This window comes from Paramormyrops kingsleyae, chromosome 11, assembly GCF_048594095.1.
Source record: "Paramormyrops kingsleyae isolate MSU_618 chromosome 11, PKINGS_0.4, whole genome shotgun sequence".
NCBI classification, from domain to species: Eukaryota; Metazoa; Chordata; class Actinopteri; order Osteoglossiformes; family Mormyridae; genus Paramormyrops; species Paramormyrops kingsleyae.
The window spans coordinates 26,326,582-26,343,057 of NC_132807.1; the positions used below are offsets into that span (position 1 = coordinate 26,326,582).

Here is a 16,476-nt window from a genome sequence, read left to right on the forward strand (position 1 = left end):
TTGTATTTCTTAATAACGAAAATAATAAAAATCACGTTCAAGTTAAGAATAAACCGTATGTCGTATCTCAACGTGACACGATCCTGATTGCACTTTGCCTTTAAATCTTGAATCCACTTGGACTTGGACGTCACTGTAGGCGGGGAAGGTGGTCAAGATGTGATTGGAGTAAAATGATCAAATGACTTCCTGCTGGTAGATCACGGCGCTGTCCTTCATCTTCCAGATACAGACACGCTGACATTCCGTCGTAGTTCGTCCGTTTAAGCAGTATTGTTACGAACATCTTACTTCGACATGGGACTCACAAGCGACCCAGTGTACCAGACCCTGGAGCAATGGTACAAATCCAGTGCTGGGAATCTCAACATGAGGCAGATGTTTGATGCCGATAAGGAACGATTCAGCAAATTCAGGTAAATACAGGACAAGCTGTTCTGTGGTTGAGCAATAACGTATATGAGAACACACACTTTGGTGTATTTCTGATTTGTAAGCTAATTAATTTGGCCAGATGAACAATAATTAGCATGTGCGTTTAGGCATAGTAAATTTCAGGCTGAAGCTAAAAAGAATCTAACAGTTTATAACATCTGGTGGAAGTATCTGTTTTCTGTGCATGTCTGATAATACATTTTCTAATGTAATATTTGTTATTCCGCTATCTTGTTACGTCGTGTCAAGTTCACGTGCGTCCATTAGCGCTGCGCTGACGTGTGGGCGGGGCCTGCGCTTCAACCTGTTAAAATGGGTTTTAGAAATGCATCTCAAAATCATTCTAACAATCCGCATTAGAATGATTACGCTTGCTACTTTCCAGGGTCTGTGGATTAAATTTAATTTAACAAACGGGGAGGAGGGGATTTGTAAATACCGGAGTGTGGGTTCCGTTTTTCTAAACAAGTCCGTGATTAAAATAATATTTGACGCTGCGTATATTGTCAGTCATGTTTGCAAACTTATAGCAAGAAGATAATACATGCTTCAAAAACTCCGGTTTCCTGTCAGAGTGTAGAAACGGGGGCGTTTGCGTAAGACGCGCAGCCTCATTTGTTAGATTCCTGGCACGTACTCCAGACTCCTCTTCGTAAAATCGGTCAATAAGCAAACTGCAAACACCGAGGGCATTGTTTCTCCGCCCTATTCCCAAAGAGGACATTTAACGAGTGGAGGCGCATTCGCCACGCGAGAATGAGTTTGTCTAATGTGTTTATGTAGCGAAGAATAAGGCCGTTGTCCGCGGGCTCCATTGCGCAGGTACCAAGTGCGTCATCGGAGTTTCATCCTGTGCTACGTGCGGCTCGGCACAACGGCGGCGGCGCGGAGCGGGAACGCGCACGGGGCCCCAAGACCCCACTCTACCTCCATATTACAACATACACTTAAACTCTAGTTTGTCAAAGTAAAGGTCTTAATGGCTTTATGCGATGTTTCGAGCATCGTACATGCATGAGCGTTATATGATGCTTCATTTCATGGTTAATAATTGGCCAATAACGAATCAATGTCCACTGTCTACAACTGATATACAATTTCCTCTGTGTGAGTAGTACCACTCTTGAGACTGACGATGGTGACATCCTGCTGGATTACTCCAAGAACCTTATCAATGAGCAAGTCATGAAGATGTTGCTGGAGATGGTAATAAACTGATTTCACAGACACTGTGTTGTTGCACGTACCAGTGTGACCCTGGTATAGTGAATCATTCTAATGGTCGAGTCTGGGGAAAAAATGCACGGCTTTAATGACATGCTGAGACTCTGGCAATACTGAGCGATTAAACGGTGATTAAACTGTCATTCTCTATTAATCTAAATCCTCTCTTTGTCAGTGCTGCCACAGTAGTTTAGTCCTCTTCAGCATTCCCATTTGGTAACCTGATGAACAGAAATGCTTTGAACCATAAAGATCCTGAAATAATAGTGTTATTTCCTGTGCTTTGAGTAGTCTATTGTGAACACTGGTTATTTGCTGATAAAACTCAGAAAGGGGGAGCTTCTATTAATTAGCTGTCATGCCCATAAACACACTTTGTGCACATATCTAGTTTGCAGTTTTAAGGCTTTAAGGCGGGGATCCCCATTTCTGGTTCTGGCGGTCCAGTCTGCAGCACAGTTTACAGATTTCCCTGTTAAACACACCTGCTAAACCTGGCAGTTAAACTGGTGAGCTGAATAAGGTGTGTTTGAGCAAGGAAATCTGCAAATTGTGTTGCAGGCTGGACCCCAAGGACCAAAATTGAGGAATCCTAGACTAAATTATCCCTTTTTATATCACCGGGTCCCAAGCACAACCCCCCAACCTTGGAAAGATGACTGGCAAAGGTATGTGTCTGATATGAGGCCAGGCTACTTGGACCACAATCATTAAAGGTCTACAGTGACACATTTTTGGGCTACAAGGGATGTTCTTCACGAGACAAATGCCTCCACATTTGCCTGAGTTCTGTCAGAGGGTCCAGTTTGGCTAGATATTAGTCCTGTGCCTCGCTGAAACTTTTAATATTGAAAGTAATTTTCTCCTTCCCTGATTATCTTGCTCTGTTTCTATACAGGCAAAGTCCAGAGGTGTGGAGGCAGCCCGGGAGAGGATGTTCACCGGCGAGAAGATCAACTTTACTGAGGTACCTGGAGAGATAAGCATGGTTTTAAAGATTATTAATGGTCTCTTTATGATGCAAGGGTAAATATTTAGTCACTTTAATTCTATTTTCTGTGTTGATCATACCACTTTGTCTTTTGTTGTGAGCCTTCAACGCTGCTGGCTTCTGTTGGCACGTTCATCAGTCTGTCTTTCACATGTAAAGCTCAGGTTGTGCAACTGTGTATTTTGCAAATCCAGATTACATGCGAAGGGAGAACCTTCCAAATGCATCGGACCATTACATTTGCTCATGTAACGTGCGGCAGAAAAAAAAAGCAAGTCACGTTTAAAATCCTGGATTTGTTTCTCTCAAAAGCGTCATGATATAGGCGCCTTTCCTAGTGCCCATTTGATAAGTTGTGACGCTGTGCAGAATAGAATTGATTATATTCACCCGCAAAGTAATAACTGGACTGATGTTTTCAGTAATACCAGTCATCTAGGACAGATTTTCCTAATCCAGTCCTTGGAGACCCACAGTTTTTGCTCCCTCTCTGCTCCCTGCCAGACAGTCAAAAATAGACTGTCTATGGGTCCCTGAGAACCGGACTGGGAAACCCCAGTATGGCGTATAAACTAATTGTGAGAGACGTCTGTAACCCGGTCTGTACCTCGACTTCCTCCTGCTCCTTTCCTGGATAGGGCCGTGCCGTCCTTCATATTGCCCTGAGGAACCGCTCCAACACCCCTATTCATGTCGGTGGGAAAGATGTCATGGCTGACGTCAACAGGGTCTTGGACAAGATGAAGGGTTTTTGCCATGTAAGTTATTTTTTTTTGCCAATTGATCTCAAAGTTGGATACCATTGTACTGAAGGTTTCACAGATGTCTATTTTGCTAAATGTTGGCGTACTTTTCCAGCTCATCTGTTGCATCAGGCAACGGTATTGAAATATATTCTGAAAAGTACCAAATATACTCTGAAAAGTACCACACTGTTGACTTGTGATGGTGGAGCTTTTAACCTTTTGGTTTAGTTTTTTTTAGTGGTAAACTTGAAGGGAACCTGTTTGCAAGGAGAACTTATAGTGGATAATAAGAATGGAAGATGAATCCAGATAAAGATTTTGAAGCACTAGCTGTTGAACTTAAGTCTTCTGTATCTTATTCGCAACACAGAGAGTACGCAGCGGACAGTGGAAGGGTTACTCCGGGAAGTCAATCACTGACGTCGTCAATATTGGTATCGGGGGATCTGACCTGGTGAGGTTCCGTGGGCTCCGTTTGGGGTCCGCCTTTGGCAGGCCTGCTCATGTTTACCCCGTCCTGAGATTCCGTTTGGTGATGATGTGCTTCTCCCTTAGGGTCCCCTGATGGTCACAGAGGCTCTCAAACCCTACTCTAAGGGTGGACCACGTGTGTGGTTTGTCTCCAACATTGATGGGACTCACATTGCTAAGACTCTGGCTGAGCTCAATGCTGAAACCACCCTCTTCATCGTAGCATCCAAGGTATTGTACCATCTTTTAGTTTCTCTATACGGGGATAAACTTAACTGTTACGCCTTTAAAAGCGATACCTGCAGCAATCGATTGTTGTAACTGCAAATGCATCTATTTTCTGTGCATTTGTGCTCATATGACAGGAAATTACTGTGCATTTTTACTTTTATATGCTAATTCATAATTGATTTGGGATATAAAGGTTAAAATGCATGATAATTTGTCATAACAGCGCAAATGCACATAATACGTACACATTAGCGTCGTTAAAACGATCAATTTCCAAACGTGTGGCTTAAAGCTGAATGCATACTTGCGTACCAGTTATATGCTTCCTTGTTTATATATCAGGACAAATATATCAGCGCTAACTAAGCTTTGCTGCACATTAAATCTGTCACAGAAGCCAAGAGGGTCATCCATCCTTTTTAGGATTCATCTCAATGTTGGCAAGTGTAAATATAGACATTGGTTTGGATTAATTTAGCATGTTACACTGTACTTTTTAAAGTAGCTGTAAAGCAAATATTTGAGTAGTGAAGCTTAGAATTATGCCTTATAATGCAGCTCAATACAGACATATAGAGCAGTATTTCTCAAACCACTCCATAGGGATACCTAGATGGCATGCATTTTTCCCCCAGGGAGATGGGAGGGAGCAAAAACATTTCGGTATATTATTATGACTGTTTCGGGCCCCCGAAGACAAGTTTGAGAAATACTGCTCTAGATGTCCTTGTGTTGAGCGTATTTAGGGTATTGATTTCTAAATGTTTTGCTAATGGCACAAAATGGGGGCGCAGTGAGGTGTCGGACTGTTGTTAATTTTGGTCTGGACCATCCATCAGCTTGGTGTCCTTGGAACTTTTTGCTTTGGAGTGCGAGGGCATATTGACCATTTCCTCTCGCACCTTGAGATTCTTCACAACATGGCCCCGCATATGGTGAACGGTGTTCCCCCTAGTGGCCGTGCTTGATATAGCAAGTGGAGCAGGCAGGATGAATAGCGAGACTCCGCTATCCGGAGCGCCTGGGGCCTGCACCACAAAGCTGGATTTCGGGTTAGCAAGATGACTTGTTGGATTTTAGGTGCCCCAGTTTAAATGGACTTTATCTTCGTTCGCTTACATTTAACCCAGATTAGCTTAAATCCAGCAATCTGGCTAACAAACGTAAACTTTGATGCCGGCCCCAGTTCAGCACGATTTGCCCAGCAGTAGTGTTGCTTTATTTTGTAATTTTAGTCAACAAGCTACTTGTAAAAGCAGAAGTGTAGGAAATTGCTTAATGCTAATATAAAACGAAGCCACCGCCCCCCCCCCCCATGTGTCACACTGGGTTCTGGAATCGGGAAGTAACTTGAAAGCAGACAGTATGAGGAGAGTTGTGGGGACATCTGACCCTGTCACGTTTCCACTAAGTGGAAAATTGACACCTGCATGCATGCATCCATCCATCCATCCATCCATCCATCCATCTACTCCATACCCATATCTGCTCAAATGCCCATGAGTTTTGGAGCTGGTGGTGGAATTTGTATGTTTAGGTTCTGTGGAATAGAATCCGCCTCCGTGCAGCTCAGGTTTCTACAGTGTACTAGTGCAGTGGCTGGCTGCCAAATCCAAACCAGCAGCACATGCAGGAATCATTCCCTGAGTCAGTGTGACTCGGCTCCCCCCCCATGAGGAAACCGGCTACCCCGAATTCGGTTATTCTTTAATAAAGGAAGGAATGTGGCCCCTGTGATGAATCAGGCTCGCCTTGTCAGCCCTGCTTTTCTGCATGTTTCAGCCAATAGTTACTGTATCTACCCTTGTCTTACCGAATCTGCTGCTTTTCTTATCTTCTCAGTTTTATTTATTGCTTCTGTTATCTGTTTGAGATGTTTGTGGCGACTGTGAAACATCTACACATCTTCCTCCATGTGCTGTTTCAGTTACATGTAGATGGATGCTTTATCGTCACTGCATATTGGTGCACAGTGACATTCAGTTTGGAGAAAACCAACCAACTTGGCAGTTTAAAATGGCATAAAAAAAGTCCATATGAGAACAGAACTAGCAAAATGCAAATTACATCACATCTTTAAAGTGCATATCAATGATTATGAAATCCATATCAGTGACATAATGCATCAGATCTTAAAAGTCAAGCTCATCTCTCCTTTGTTTGCACTGTGTTATAGTGGTGTGTTATGTCATCATATCAGTGCCTCAGTGTAATGTGAACCCCCCCCCAACCCCGTTCCCAACAACTTTAAATTGCCTTTTGTGGCCTAAGCTGTTTCTGATATTGCTAATTGTCAAAAATGAATTGGGTACAAATGTGTTTTTGCTGCATTTCCATTGCTGTGCGTGTGAGAATGCGGAATGGAGAGCATGCGGACCTGCTCTACAGCCTTCAGCTGTCGCCTCACTAGTCTCTTGTGTTCCCCCCCAGACATTCACCACCCAGGAGACCATCACAAACGCGGAGTCTGCCAAGGAGTGGCTACTTCAGTCTGCTAATGATGTGAGTGATCTGGCCTGGGGATCGGAGGAGGGGCGTCCCAGTACAAAACAAACACGCTGTAATTAATTTCCCCCCTCTGTCCACAGCCTTCTGCTGTCGCCAAGCACTTTGTGGCACTGTCCACCAACGCCGTGAGTGTTGAGCTGCTGCTCTCTATTCATAAACCCATCAGAACATAATCTTCCGTTTGGGCGATCTTGCTGCTCTGTGTGGTTCATCCTGGTTTCGTTCCTCCTCTTTCAGCCCAAAGTGAAGGACTTTGGGATCGACACAAACAACATGTTCGAGTTCTGGGATGTAAGTGGCCTGAGCTTTACTCCTCAGTCACGCAGAAATATTATCTCCATTTTTTATGAGGCATTAAGGAGGTAACAGGTTGGGTCGCTGTCTGAGGCCTTAATCTGTGACCAAACATGTAGTATTTTAAGTCCCACGAAGTGATGGTGAAAGACAGACCCCCCCCCCAGATAGCCTTGAGGTAGAATGTATGACTCAGGCATTTACTTGTGACTCAATGCTATATTAGTTAATGGAACTGAACTGCAAGATTAATATCAATTGTTATTCGTATAATAGAGCATGCTGATTTATCCTGCGCCTCTATGGAAACATTCCTATTATTGCTACTTTGTATGTATATTATTATGACTGTAGTTGATACTGTAGCTGTCCTCCTTTGACTGTGCATTTTTTCCCCTCCAGTGGGTTGGTGGACGTTATTCTCTGTGGTCGGCAATTGGGCTGTCCATTGCCTTGCACATTGGTACGTTATTAATTGTCAAACGTCATTATCACTCAAGAAACCCCCCCACAGGGAGATTTTGGATAGACAATGACTGAAACACTGGATTATTCGCTTGTTTTGACCTTGCTTTTCAAGATGAAGAACGTTTATATATTTTTTTTATGTTTCTTTTGATGGAAATTTGAATATTACTCATGTAGTTGTTTGTTCCGTAGCTAAAGCTCCTTGTTTCGCTGCCCTGTGTAGATACTTTATCAGAGGTCTTTGTCTTTTCTTCATTCTCCAAAGGCTTTGAGAACTTTGAGCAGCTGCTTTGTGGAGCTCACTGGATGGTAGGTGCCTATGTTTAAGTCCCGAAGGACCCAGCGTGTCATGTAATTTTCACCCTTGTCCTACTTAGCTTAGTTTTCCGAAACCTTTTCCATAAAAGTGAATGACTGTCAGAAATCCACCATCCACTTAAAAAACAAAACAATTTCCTGGATATTTAATGACTGCAAAGATTAACATACCTGTCGTATGGGGGGGGGGGGGTACAAACAACAATTTGGCACCCCCAACTGAAAGGACTCCTACTATTTACTTTGAAACTGGTGAAAGAAGAGAGGCTGTGTATCGGAGGAGGGGGCGCCGAAGGATCCCATTTCTCTAGCAGAAGTCTGAGCGAGGTCCCCCCTCCCCCCGCAGGATAACCACTTCCGCAGCGCCCCCCTGGAGAGCAACGTCCCTGTGCTGCTGGCCCTGCTGGGCATCTGGTACATCAACTTCTTCCAGGCCGAGACTCACGCCCTGCTGCCCTACGACCAGTACATGCACCGCTTCGCCGCCTACTTCCAGCAGGTCAGAGGCCCCGGACAGCGATGGGGAAGTGGGAGTGCTGGTATGGGTGCGAGCTGTGTGGCGGCGCGCTTAAATGGGACTGCTAGACGCGACCATGTCCTACAGGTCCCTCGTACACCTGCAGTTTGCACCATTAGAGAAGAAACACCAAAGCTTTATTGGTCTTAGCTGAGACCATGTGTAGCCTGGCTCTATGTATGAGTGATCATTTGCAGTGTGTGTTCTGCAGGGGGACATGGAGTCCAATGGCAAGTATATCACCAACCAGGGCACACGTGTGAACCACCACACCGGGCCCATCGTGTGGGGGGAGCCTGGGACCAATGGGCAACATGCCTTCTATCAGCTCATCCACCAGGGTAAGCGGCCAGCAGGGGGCGCTCACGCGTCACTGACCAGAGCGCACATCCACAGTGGTGTCTGATCCCGTATTCGGGTAACTGTAGAGTAGCTGTTATGGATCTGGCGTTGCCACCCGATGGATAGTTAGTTCAGCTCCTGCGCTGCTCTTGTGTCCTGAGTAAAGTGCTTTACTTTAGGGGGTGTGTAAAGCAAGAAATCTGTATGCTGTGTGTTTCCTTTGCATGACACTGCAAAGCGTCTCTGCTTAACCTTCCTTAAGTCAGGCAATCTAATTACATGTCCTTTTTTTATTACACTGTGACAATGACAGTTTTTTTTTTGGAGTGAATTGACACTGATTTGGCCATTTGTTGTGCCCCAACCCCTTTCAGGAACACGCATGATCCCGGCCGACTTCCTCATGCCGGCCCAGAGCCATCACCCAATCAGGGACAACCTGCACCACAAGGTGAGCGCATCCCAGTCGGGCCTGAGCCACCGCACCATCTCCATGGAAACGGAAAACATTCAGCCACAGCAGGACTAGTCTGAGTTCAGAAATAGCACAGGATCTGTACTCGGAATCCATTTGGAACCGAGACAGTGGTGATTAGGCACCACCACTGTTAAACTAAGGTGAAAGTTTCTCTATAGTACCTACTGAAGCTTATACTTTATCAGGCTTATCCAATGTAATTGAAATGTGGACCTCTGCCTAAATCAATGTGGACACTTAGATGGAATTGTCAATACACATTACAGGACTCTTTACGTGCTGATACAATTTAATCTGGTCCTTTAAATAACCTTTACCTTTAACGATTTCCCCTATGCCGTTTCTAAGGAAATAAGGCAAGGATTACTATTTTTGTACAACTCACACATTATTAGCACAGTTCTGTACTTGTTGAGCTGCAGGAGCTTTTAATCTGTGTGTGAGATGTAACTCTAATGACTGTGGCGTAGAGCCCTTTGTGGTGAACAGTGCCATGTCGGTGCAGTGCTCTGGCCGGCTGGGATCTGCAGTAGGTGTTTTTGGGTAAGGCGGGTGTATGGTGCAGCCGCACTGGGGCCCACAAACGGGGGGGCCCCACAGAGGGTCGATGGGCCCCTTCGCAGGGAGGATCAGGAGGCCATCACTGGGCTCAGCAGCTAAGCGCAGTAAGTTAAACACGGTCTTCGTGACCGGCCTGACTTTCTAACACACGGTCTTCCATTGGTTCTGCAGATCCTGATCGCCAACTTCCTGGCCCAGACGGAGGCCCTGATGAAGGGCAAGACTGCAGAAGAGGCCAGGAAGGAGCTGGAGGGAAGTGGCATGAGTGGAGAACCTCTGGAGAAGCTTCTGCCCCACAAAGTGAGTGGCTTATGGGGAACTGCGGCAGGACAGCAAGCAGGCAGTGCTGGTTAATGCAGTGCGATCTGCTGCTCTGTGAGCACCAGCCTTATGGTTGAGAATCTGGGTTTATGACATTTTGTAGGACCTTAGGAGGCAATCTACTGGTGTAGCTTTCATATGCCAGAACTCATAAGTGCTGCTGTGAAATGTTCAACTGTGTACATGGATTAATGGAAAAATAAATCCTGGAATTGTTCTTCAGAGGCACTAATTAGAGATCACTTAAAATGAGAGTGTGATGTCTCACAGGGTAATATATGGGGATTTCACTCTGTGAATCTGTACTTGAAGGTTTTCGAAGGAAACAAGCCTACCAACTCCATAGTGTTTAGGAAGCTGTCACCCTATATCCTGGGGGCACTTGTTGGTAAGTGTGGGTAGAAAATATTAGGTGTGGGGGGGGGGGTGCTGGGTTTACTAATTTGGATATCTGGTTCTGCATCCATACACATTCAGTGTTGTAGCTTTACTACTGCAGGGATGGCTAATCTTATCCGCAAAGGGCCGGTGTGTATGCAGGTTTTAGGGGTAACCTTTAGGTCTGCTGTTCAAACCCAGGTGTGAGGACTCCTCAGCCAATCAGTCCCCTAATTCGTAATCTAATTATGGAGCTGCAGCAAAAACCTGCAAACATCTGGATAAGACTGGCCACCCCTGGAGTACTGACTCTAAGTAATTGTTAAAATTGCATGTCCACATAGCTATGACTTTACAGTTTATTTTTTATTTTTTTTTGCACAAACAAAAACCTGAAATGCATTTCCTTACAGCCATGTATGAGCACAAGATATTTGTGCAGGGAGTTATGTGGGAGATCAACAGTTATGACCAGTGGGGGTGAGTTTGAACTCTGTACAAAAGTTCATTTTCCAAAGAAGCCTTGAGGCTTGCTTTTATAAAGGCCTTCGGTGTGGGGGGGCAAAAAGCGTGATTTCACTGGCCGTCGTCGACGGCTCCTCCCTGCTTCTAGGGTCGAGCTGGGAAAGCAGCTGGCGAAGAAGATCGAACCGGAGCTGCAGGACACGGCGGAGGTGCACACGCACGACTGCTCCACCAACGGGCTCATCAACTTCTTCAAGAAGAACTATGCTTAAGCCCCACCCCCCTCCAGGCACCAGGGCCCAATCAGCCAATGAGAATCAGTGCTTTGACACGTTATCCAGCACCGCCCAGTAGTGTAACTGAGGAAGAGCACTTTAATAGTCTGTGTCTGTGTATCGTGAGTCCTCACTGTATGTGTAAGTGATAAGGAAGAAGCCATTGTCACCTTTTGTAGGTGTAATGTTAAAATGTCTCCCCATCTTCTTGTACCACTGGCTCCATAGTAACATTATGACCGACCACAGTAAATGTTTACATGCTTAAAAACCCTGCTGTGTTGTGATTTTTTTTTTTTTTCCCATCATCGTCATTGACTGAACTCTGCTGCTCCCTGCAGCTGCTCAATTTATTCATCTAGACCCTCTGAATCATGGGTCACACTATTGACTTTGAGCCCTTAAAACATAGGGCTGCAGCCCCTCTGCTCGCCACTAGGTGGGGCGACACACTAGGATATTGGCAGGGCTGGTCCAGAATTAGGACCTTGCAGGTGGGAATTGGTCCCTCCCTCTAGTTTATATGAACCTGTATGGACAGTTTCTGGAGTAGGATGAAAATAATAGAAAATCTTATGTCAGATAAATTAGGGGGTAGTTCTCAAGAACTACAAAATATGCTGATCTAGTGTATATTCAGTTTTTACAAAAAGATGCACATAAGTCACTAATTTTACTTCATCATACTTCAGCACTTGAACTGTCTTGAACACATGATTAACCATAATATTTAGAGTCTTTAACCAAATACCAGAACCTGATGCCTCAACGTTCCAGTTAATCAGACAAGCATCAGTGTTCCTGGAAATTAGTCACAGGAAGTCGCATACTTCCATCGAAATATAATCAGAAATGCAGTGTTGTTAACATGAAATGGGAGTTAAAATAGTGCAGCTTGTGTAGGGATCAAACCCGGATCCCTGGTGGGGTCCTTCAGTTATTCCTGTGAGCAGCCGCCTGCTACTGTCAGAAATTCTAGCTGTATAAAAGCTATGAATACATCTCTGAAAAGAATCTACCTTTGAAGAATCACCCGAAGACCTAAAATCAGAATGAATCTGTGGAAGTGTGACATACACTTTTAGTGTTATTTTTGGAGGTCATGCTAGAGGAGGCTGTGGCAAACGGAATGTGCGGCTTCCTTCAGGTGGAATCTGCTCGCCGCTGAGGTAAATCGGGCCCCTGCGATCCCCGGACTGCATTTGTTCTGTCTCTCTTGACGTCCCTGTGGACGGAAGGGGCTGGTGGCCAAGACGTTTCAGGGTGATTCCCACGATCCGCTGCTGGTATCGCCGCCATGTCAAACGGCCGTGCTCATGTTACAGCTTTATCGTAATACCCTATTTTAGGCGTCAGAGAGAAGCGGGGATGACTACGCGGCAGAAGCCGTTCGATTTGCTGGGAGTGGAGCGGGCACAGTGCCCATTCAAAGGCAGCCTCGGAACGGGCATGGCTAAGGGTTTCGGATAAGGTTACTGTTTCGACACTGGATACTTTGATGGCGGAACTGGTTTTGTGCAGCCTGAAGAGCATAAAACCATCCCCTGAGAAGTGTGCAGTGACTGAACGCTCAAAGTGCCAAACCTCACGTCCTCTGTGCCAATCATTCACTGTGCAACATTCGGCCTGACATGACGCCATAAAGTGGTTACACAGCCTCATGCTGTGAGGACATGAAGAGTAATTAACACCTGCCAAAGCAGTGGATGGTAATCGCTTCAGAAAACTTAAAAACAAAAACCAGGCCACAGCCTGAAAGTGATACAGAGAATAAATACGGTCAGACGGCCTTAATCTAATTTCAGCCAACACGCATTTTGGAAACTGTGAATCAATAAGCAGTATTCTTTTTAAGGAGACCGAGAGGCAACAATCTTTGAACTATCCTGCGTGTGATTGGGCGCGTGCGTCATGTGACAGCCTGGCATCCCTTGAAGGGTGTTCCCCTGCTTTGTGCTCAGTGCATTCTGGGATAAGTCCTGAGCTCACCATGACCTTGCACTGGATAAGCAGTTACAGAAAATGGATAGTGGAAGGAAAGGCAGATGGCTTCTATATTTATTTCACATATAACTTCACACACAGTTAATTTTAGTTCAACAGCGCATCTTGCCGATCACTGCCGGGAAATGATTTAAATGTCTAATCTGAAACAAACAATTTTATTTTTCATTAATTTGATGAGAGAATTTCAAAGGATCTGAAACACGTGTCCAAACAGGACCGTAAGATTCACAACCTTGAATCTGAGTGTGCAGGTAGTGCCACCACAGTGCTGTAATTAAGGACCATTCAGGGTTTCTGTCTGCCTGCCTGTACTTCTGCAGAACCAAAAAAACAAGTAACCTCAAACAGCGGTGATGGACTAGACAACCTTGTTGCCTGGCAACTACACATTAGTCCAAACAAGTTATCCTTTGTTATTCCCTGCTCTGGAGGGTGAAACAAGAAAACATGAGTTTGCGTTATTCAAAGGGTGGGTAATTTTGAAAGCGGAAACTCTTCCCAGGGGATTTGCTGATGATCGCAGTGCAGCTGTAAGGAAAGGCAAGTTGCAACTGGAGACAAACATTTGTGACATGTAACTGGCTTCTATTAAGTGACGCTTTTGGTGGCTGCAGCTTTACAGTACAAAGTGCAAGAAATCACCAGAGGTCGAAAGTTCTGGTCCAGAAAGTACAAATTCACACCAAGATTTTGTTCCAACCAACCAGTGTGAAAGGTCATAGTCATTTCTGGACCTGAACTTTCCACCTCTAGATATCACAGAGGAATGTTTAATACAAATCAGCTTCAGATGTTATCGCTCATACAACTGGCCTGTATACTGGAGTTATTCAGGTTAAACGTGATCATGACGTGGCTGTCTGCGGCTTCTTATTGGCTGCTTCAGCAGAAACCTTCCTTCATTGCGCTAAGCTGCCATGATGGCCATAAACACTACCTTATATTCTGTATCAAATTAATATATCTAGAGAAAAAGTACTTGGAAAATATATTTGTACAGGTATACAAATAAAAAGTTATTCTGGGATTGACGCCTATTTGTTTGCGTAATTCAGTAGGTTACTTCAGTTAGCAAACAGCAAACATTAGTCATCAGGGTTAATAAAGGCTGATAATCCTCCACAATTAAGTCATTAGCCGGTTGGATGGAAACAGCGTGTCTCTGTGCAGACCAACAGCCCTTAGAGTGTTTTCACTTCATTTATTCCTGGATGAAAAAAAATCAGTCTGTACTGGAGAATTCTAGTGTCCACATTGTCAGCTTGTCATTAAGCCCCCCCTCCAAAAGACAGGCTCCACTGTGGTTATGCCGCGTTCACCGTAGCAACCTGCCTGAAGTCTGAGCTGAGGAGTGGGCTTTGGGGTCCTTGGGAAGCTCCCAGGTTCACCAGAGGCGTCTGAGCGGATGCCGGGAGCCCCATGGTCCGGGGGGGGGGGTGTTGTTCCACCCTCCATTGCCTTTGTTTGTGCCAGCGCCCCTCGACCGCTGACAAAAATATCCATCCATCCATCCATTTTTCATACCCACTTGTCCTGTGCAGGGTTGTGGGGGGGGGTCTGGAGCCTGTCCTGGAGGCTACAGGCGCAAGGCAGGGAACAACCCAGGATGGGGCACCAGCCCATTGCAGGGCGCACACACATTCACACCTATGGAAAATTCTAGAACTGAAATTTAAATATATAGTATAAAGATGTATTATGACATTAAAGATTATATTAAAAATGTAGCAGCAGTCCTATATGTGTGAGAATATATATATATATATATATATATATATATATATATATATATTCAGTCTACATCAGAAGCAGTTTTGCAAACAGAAAGTTACTCTGACCAAAAAATTAAGACCACAGACCATCCATCCATCCATCCATTGTCCAATCCGCTTATCCTACTGGGTCGCGGGGGGTCCGGAGCCTGACCACAGACCATTCAAGACTTAAGATTCAAGCTATTTGTTGTCGTACGTGTGGTGTCTCCACAATGAAATTCTTAGTTTGTCTGCTCCTCCAGATGCTGCAAAAAAGAATGAAAAACAAAATAGAACAGCAAAATAGATATGCTCATAAAATATACATATCCACCTTAGAGAAAAATATGAAGAAGGAAAAAAGTAGCTGATAATGTAAAATATGGATCCGAAAAAATACGTACAGTGTAAATATCTTCAGATTTTCTAAGTATATTTATGTACGTACACAATATGGACAATAGTACGGTGGCCGAGAGAGCTCATCACGCTGCAACTTCAAGGAAACACATGCAAACATAAAAAAAACACAACAAATTAAGAAAACGTCTCCATCAGTTTGACAACACAGGTGCTGCAAATACGGAAACGCGCTGCAAACACACGAACGCGCAGCAAACACAAAAAACGTGCTGCAAACACAAAAAACGCGGTGCAAATACAAAAAACGTGCTGCAAACACAAAAAACGCGGTGCAAATACAAAAAACGTGCTGCAAACACAAAAAACGCGGTGCAAATACAAAAAACGTGCTGCAAACACAAAAAACGCGGTGCAAATACAAAAAACGTGCTGCAAACACAAAAAAAGCGCTGCAAATAGCAGGCACCACAACGGAAATGTTTCAGGGGGACCTCAAAAAGTGACGAACCCATCTGGGAGCTGATTATTTGTTCTTATTACACGGCTCTCTGGAATGCTTGATTCTGATTGGTCAGTTGAGACATTTGCAGGTTCATTATTTTCAAATAATAACCGCTCCAAAGTAATAACGCATAGTCACGTGGTACTATATCGTTTCGCGGAAAGATAAAAATGTTATTTTAAAACAAATATGCCAATAAAATGTTTCAAATTCATATTCATGTCCATGTCATTTTCCTTATGTCGCGTCGGGTCCTGATCACACTGTCGGGGCTTATTTCTGCGATAACTACCAGCTGCCTGTACATTATCCCTTACATATTACCTCTGGGCACAGCCTGGCATGACACCTGGTCCTCACCTGCAGGTTTAGGGGCATTCTCCACGACAAAACTAATATTTCGCCCACATGAGCTACAAAATTTGTGCAAAGTTGGCCGCTGAAAGCCACAGAACGGACAATACATTTTGATCTGAAAAAAAAAATAACAATGTTACCGATTTTAGCATGCTTTATTTGTATTCCGTTGTTCATTATTATTAAGTGGTCTGAATAAATTGTAAAATATATTTTTTTTCCATCAATCTATAATGAATTTTGACCTGATTTTAACCATTAATGAAGCACTGCAGAATTTTGTCATTTATTTGCATATATTTATTTAGATATTTATTGGCAATTAAATTAATAACGTTCCACAGTTAAGTGTGTGATTCGTCAGATTAGTCTAATAATATCCAAAAGACCAATGAATCGTATGATCAGGTTGTTAAAAAAAAAAACACCTTTTAGTTCACGCACAACACCTCTGCTCTGACCAAAAGCCA

General features: G+C 44.2%; 1 protein-coding gene and 1 long non-coding RNA gene across 2 annotated transcripts; one reads left to right on the forward strand and one right to left on the reverse strand.

The window, feature by feature from the left end:
- Positions 1-166: 166 nt before the first annotated feature.
- LOC111861206 (glucose-6-phosphate isomerase-like) lies at positions 167-11,294 on the forward strand. Its single transcript, XM_023845591.2, has 18 exons — positions 167-416; positions 1,551-1,641; positions 2,558-2,626; positions 3,289-3,408; positions 3,767-3,850; positions 3,952-4,098; positions 6,529-6,600; positions 6,687-6,731; positions 6,844-6,897; positions 7,303-7,363; positions 7,634-7,677; positions 8,033-8,185; positions 8,415-8,544; positions 8,920-8,996; positions 9,756-9,884; positions 10,218-10,293; positions 10,697-10,763; positions 10,897-11,294. Exons 1-18 carry the CDS (start codon positions 298-300, stop codon positions 11,018-11,020), a joined length of 1,662 nt encoding a protein of 553 aa, XP_023701359.2. The 5' UTR covers positions 167-297; the 3' UTR covers positions 11,021-11,294.
- A 1,769-nt stretch (positions 11,295-13,063) lies between these two features.
- LOC140593396 (uncharacterized) lies at positions 13,064-15,664 on the reverse strand. The gene is made up of 2 exons (XR_011993698.1): positions 15,189-15,664; positions 13,064-15,050 (listed from the first exon to the last, which is right to left on the reverse strand). It is a non-coding gene; the product is annotated as an uncharacterized lncRNA (long non-coding RNA).
- Positions 15,665-16,476: the final 812 nt, after the last annotated feature.

Bases quoted from the DNA above. Each gene is read 5' to 3' on its own strand.
- LOC111861206 (XM_023845591.2), top strand. From the start codon at position 298: ATGGGACTCACAAGCGACCCAGTGTACCAGACCCTGGAGCAATGGTAC. The intron at 4,099-6,528 runs GTATTGTACCAT...GTTCCCCCCCAG, and splicing joins TCTTCATCGTAGCATCCAAG to ACATTCACCACCCAGGAGAC. The intron at 7,678-8,032 runs GTAGGTGCCTAT...CTCCCCCCGCAG, and splicing joins TTTGTGGAGCTCACTGGATG to GATAACCACTTCCGCAGCGC.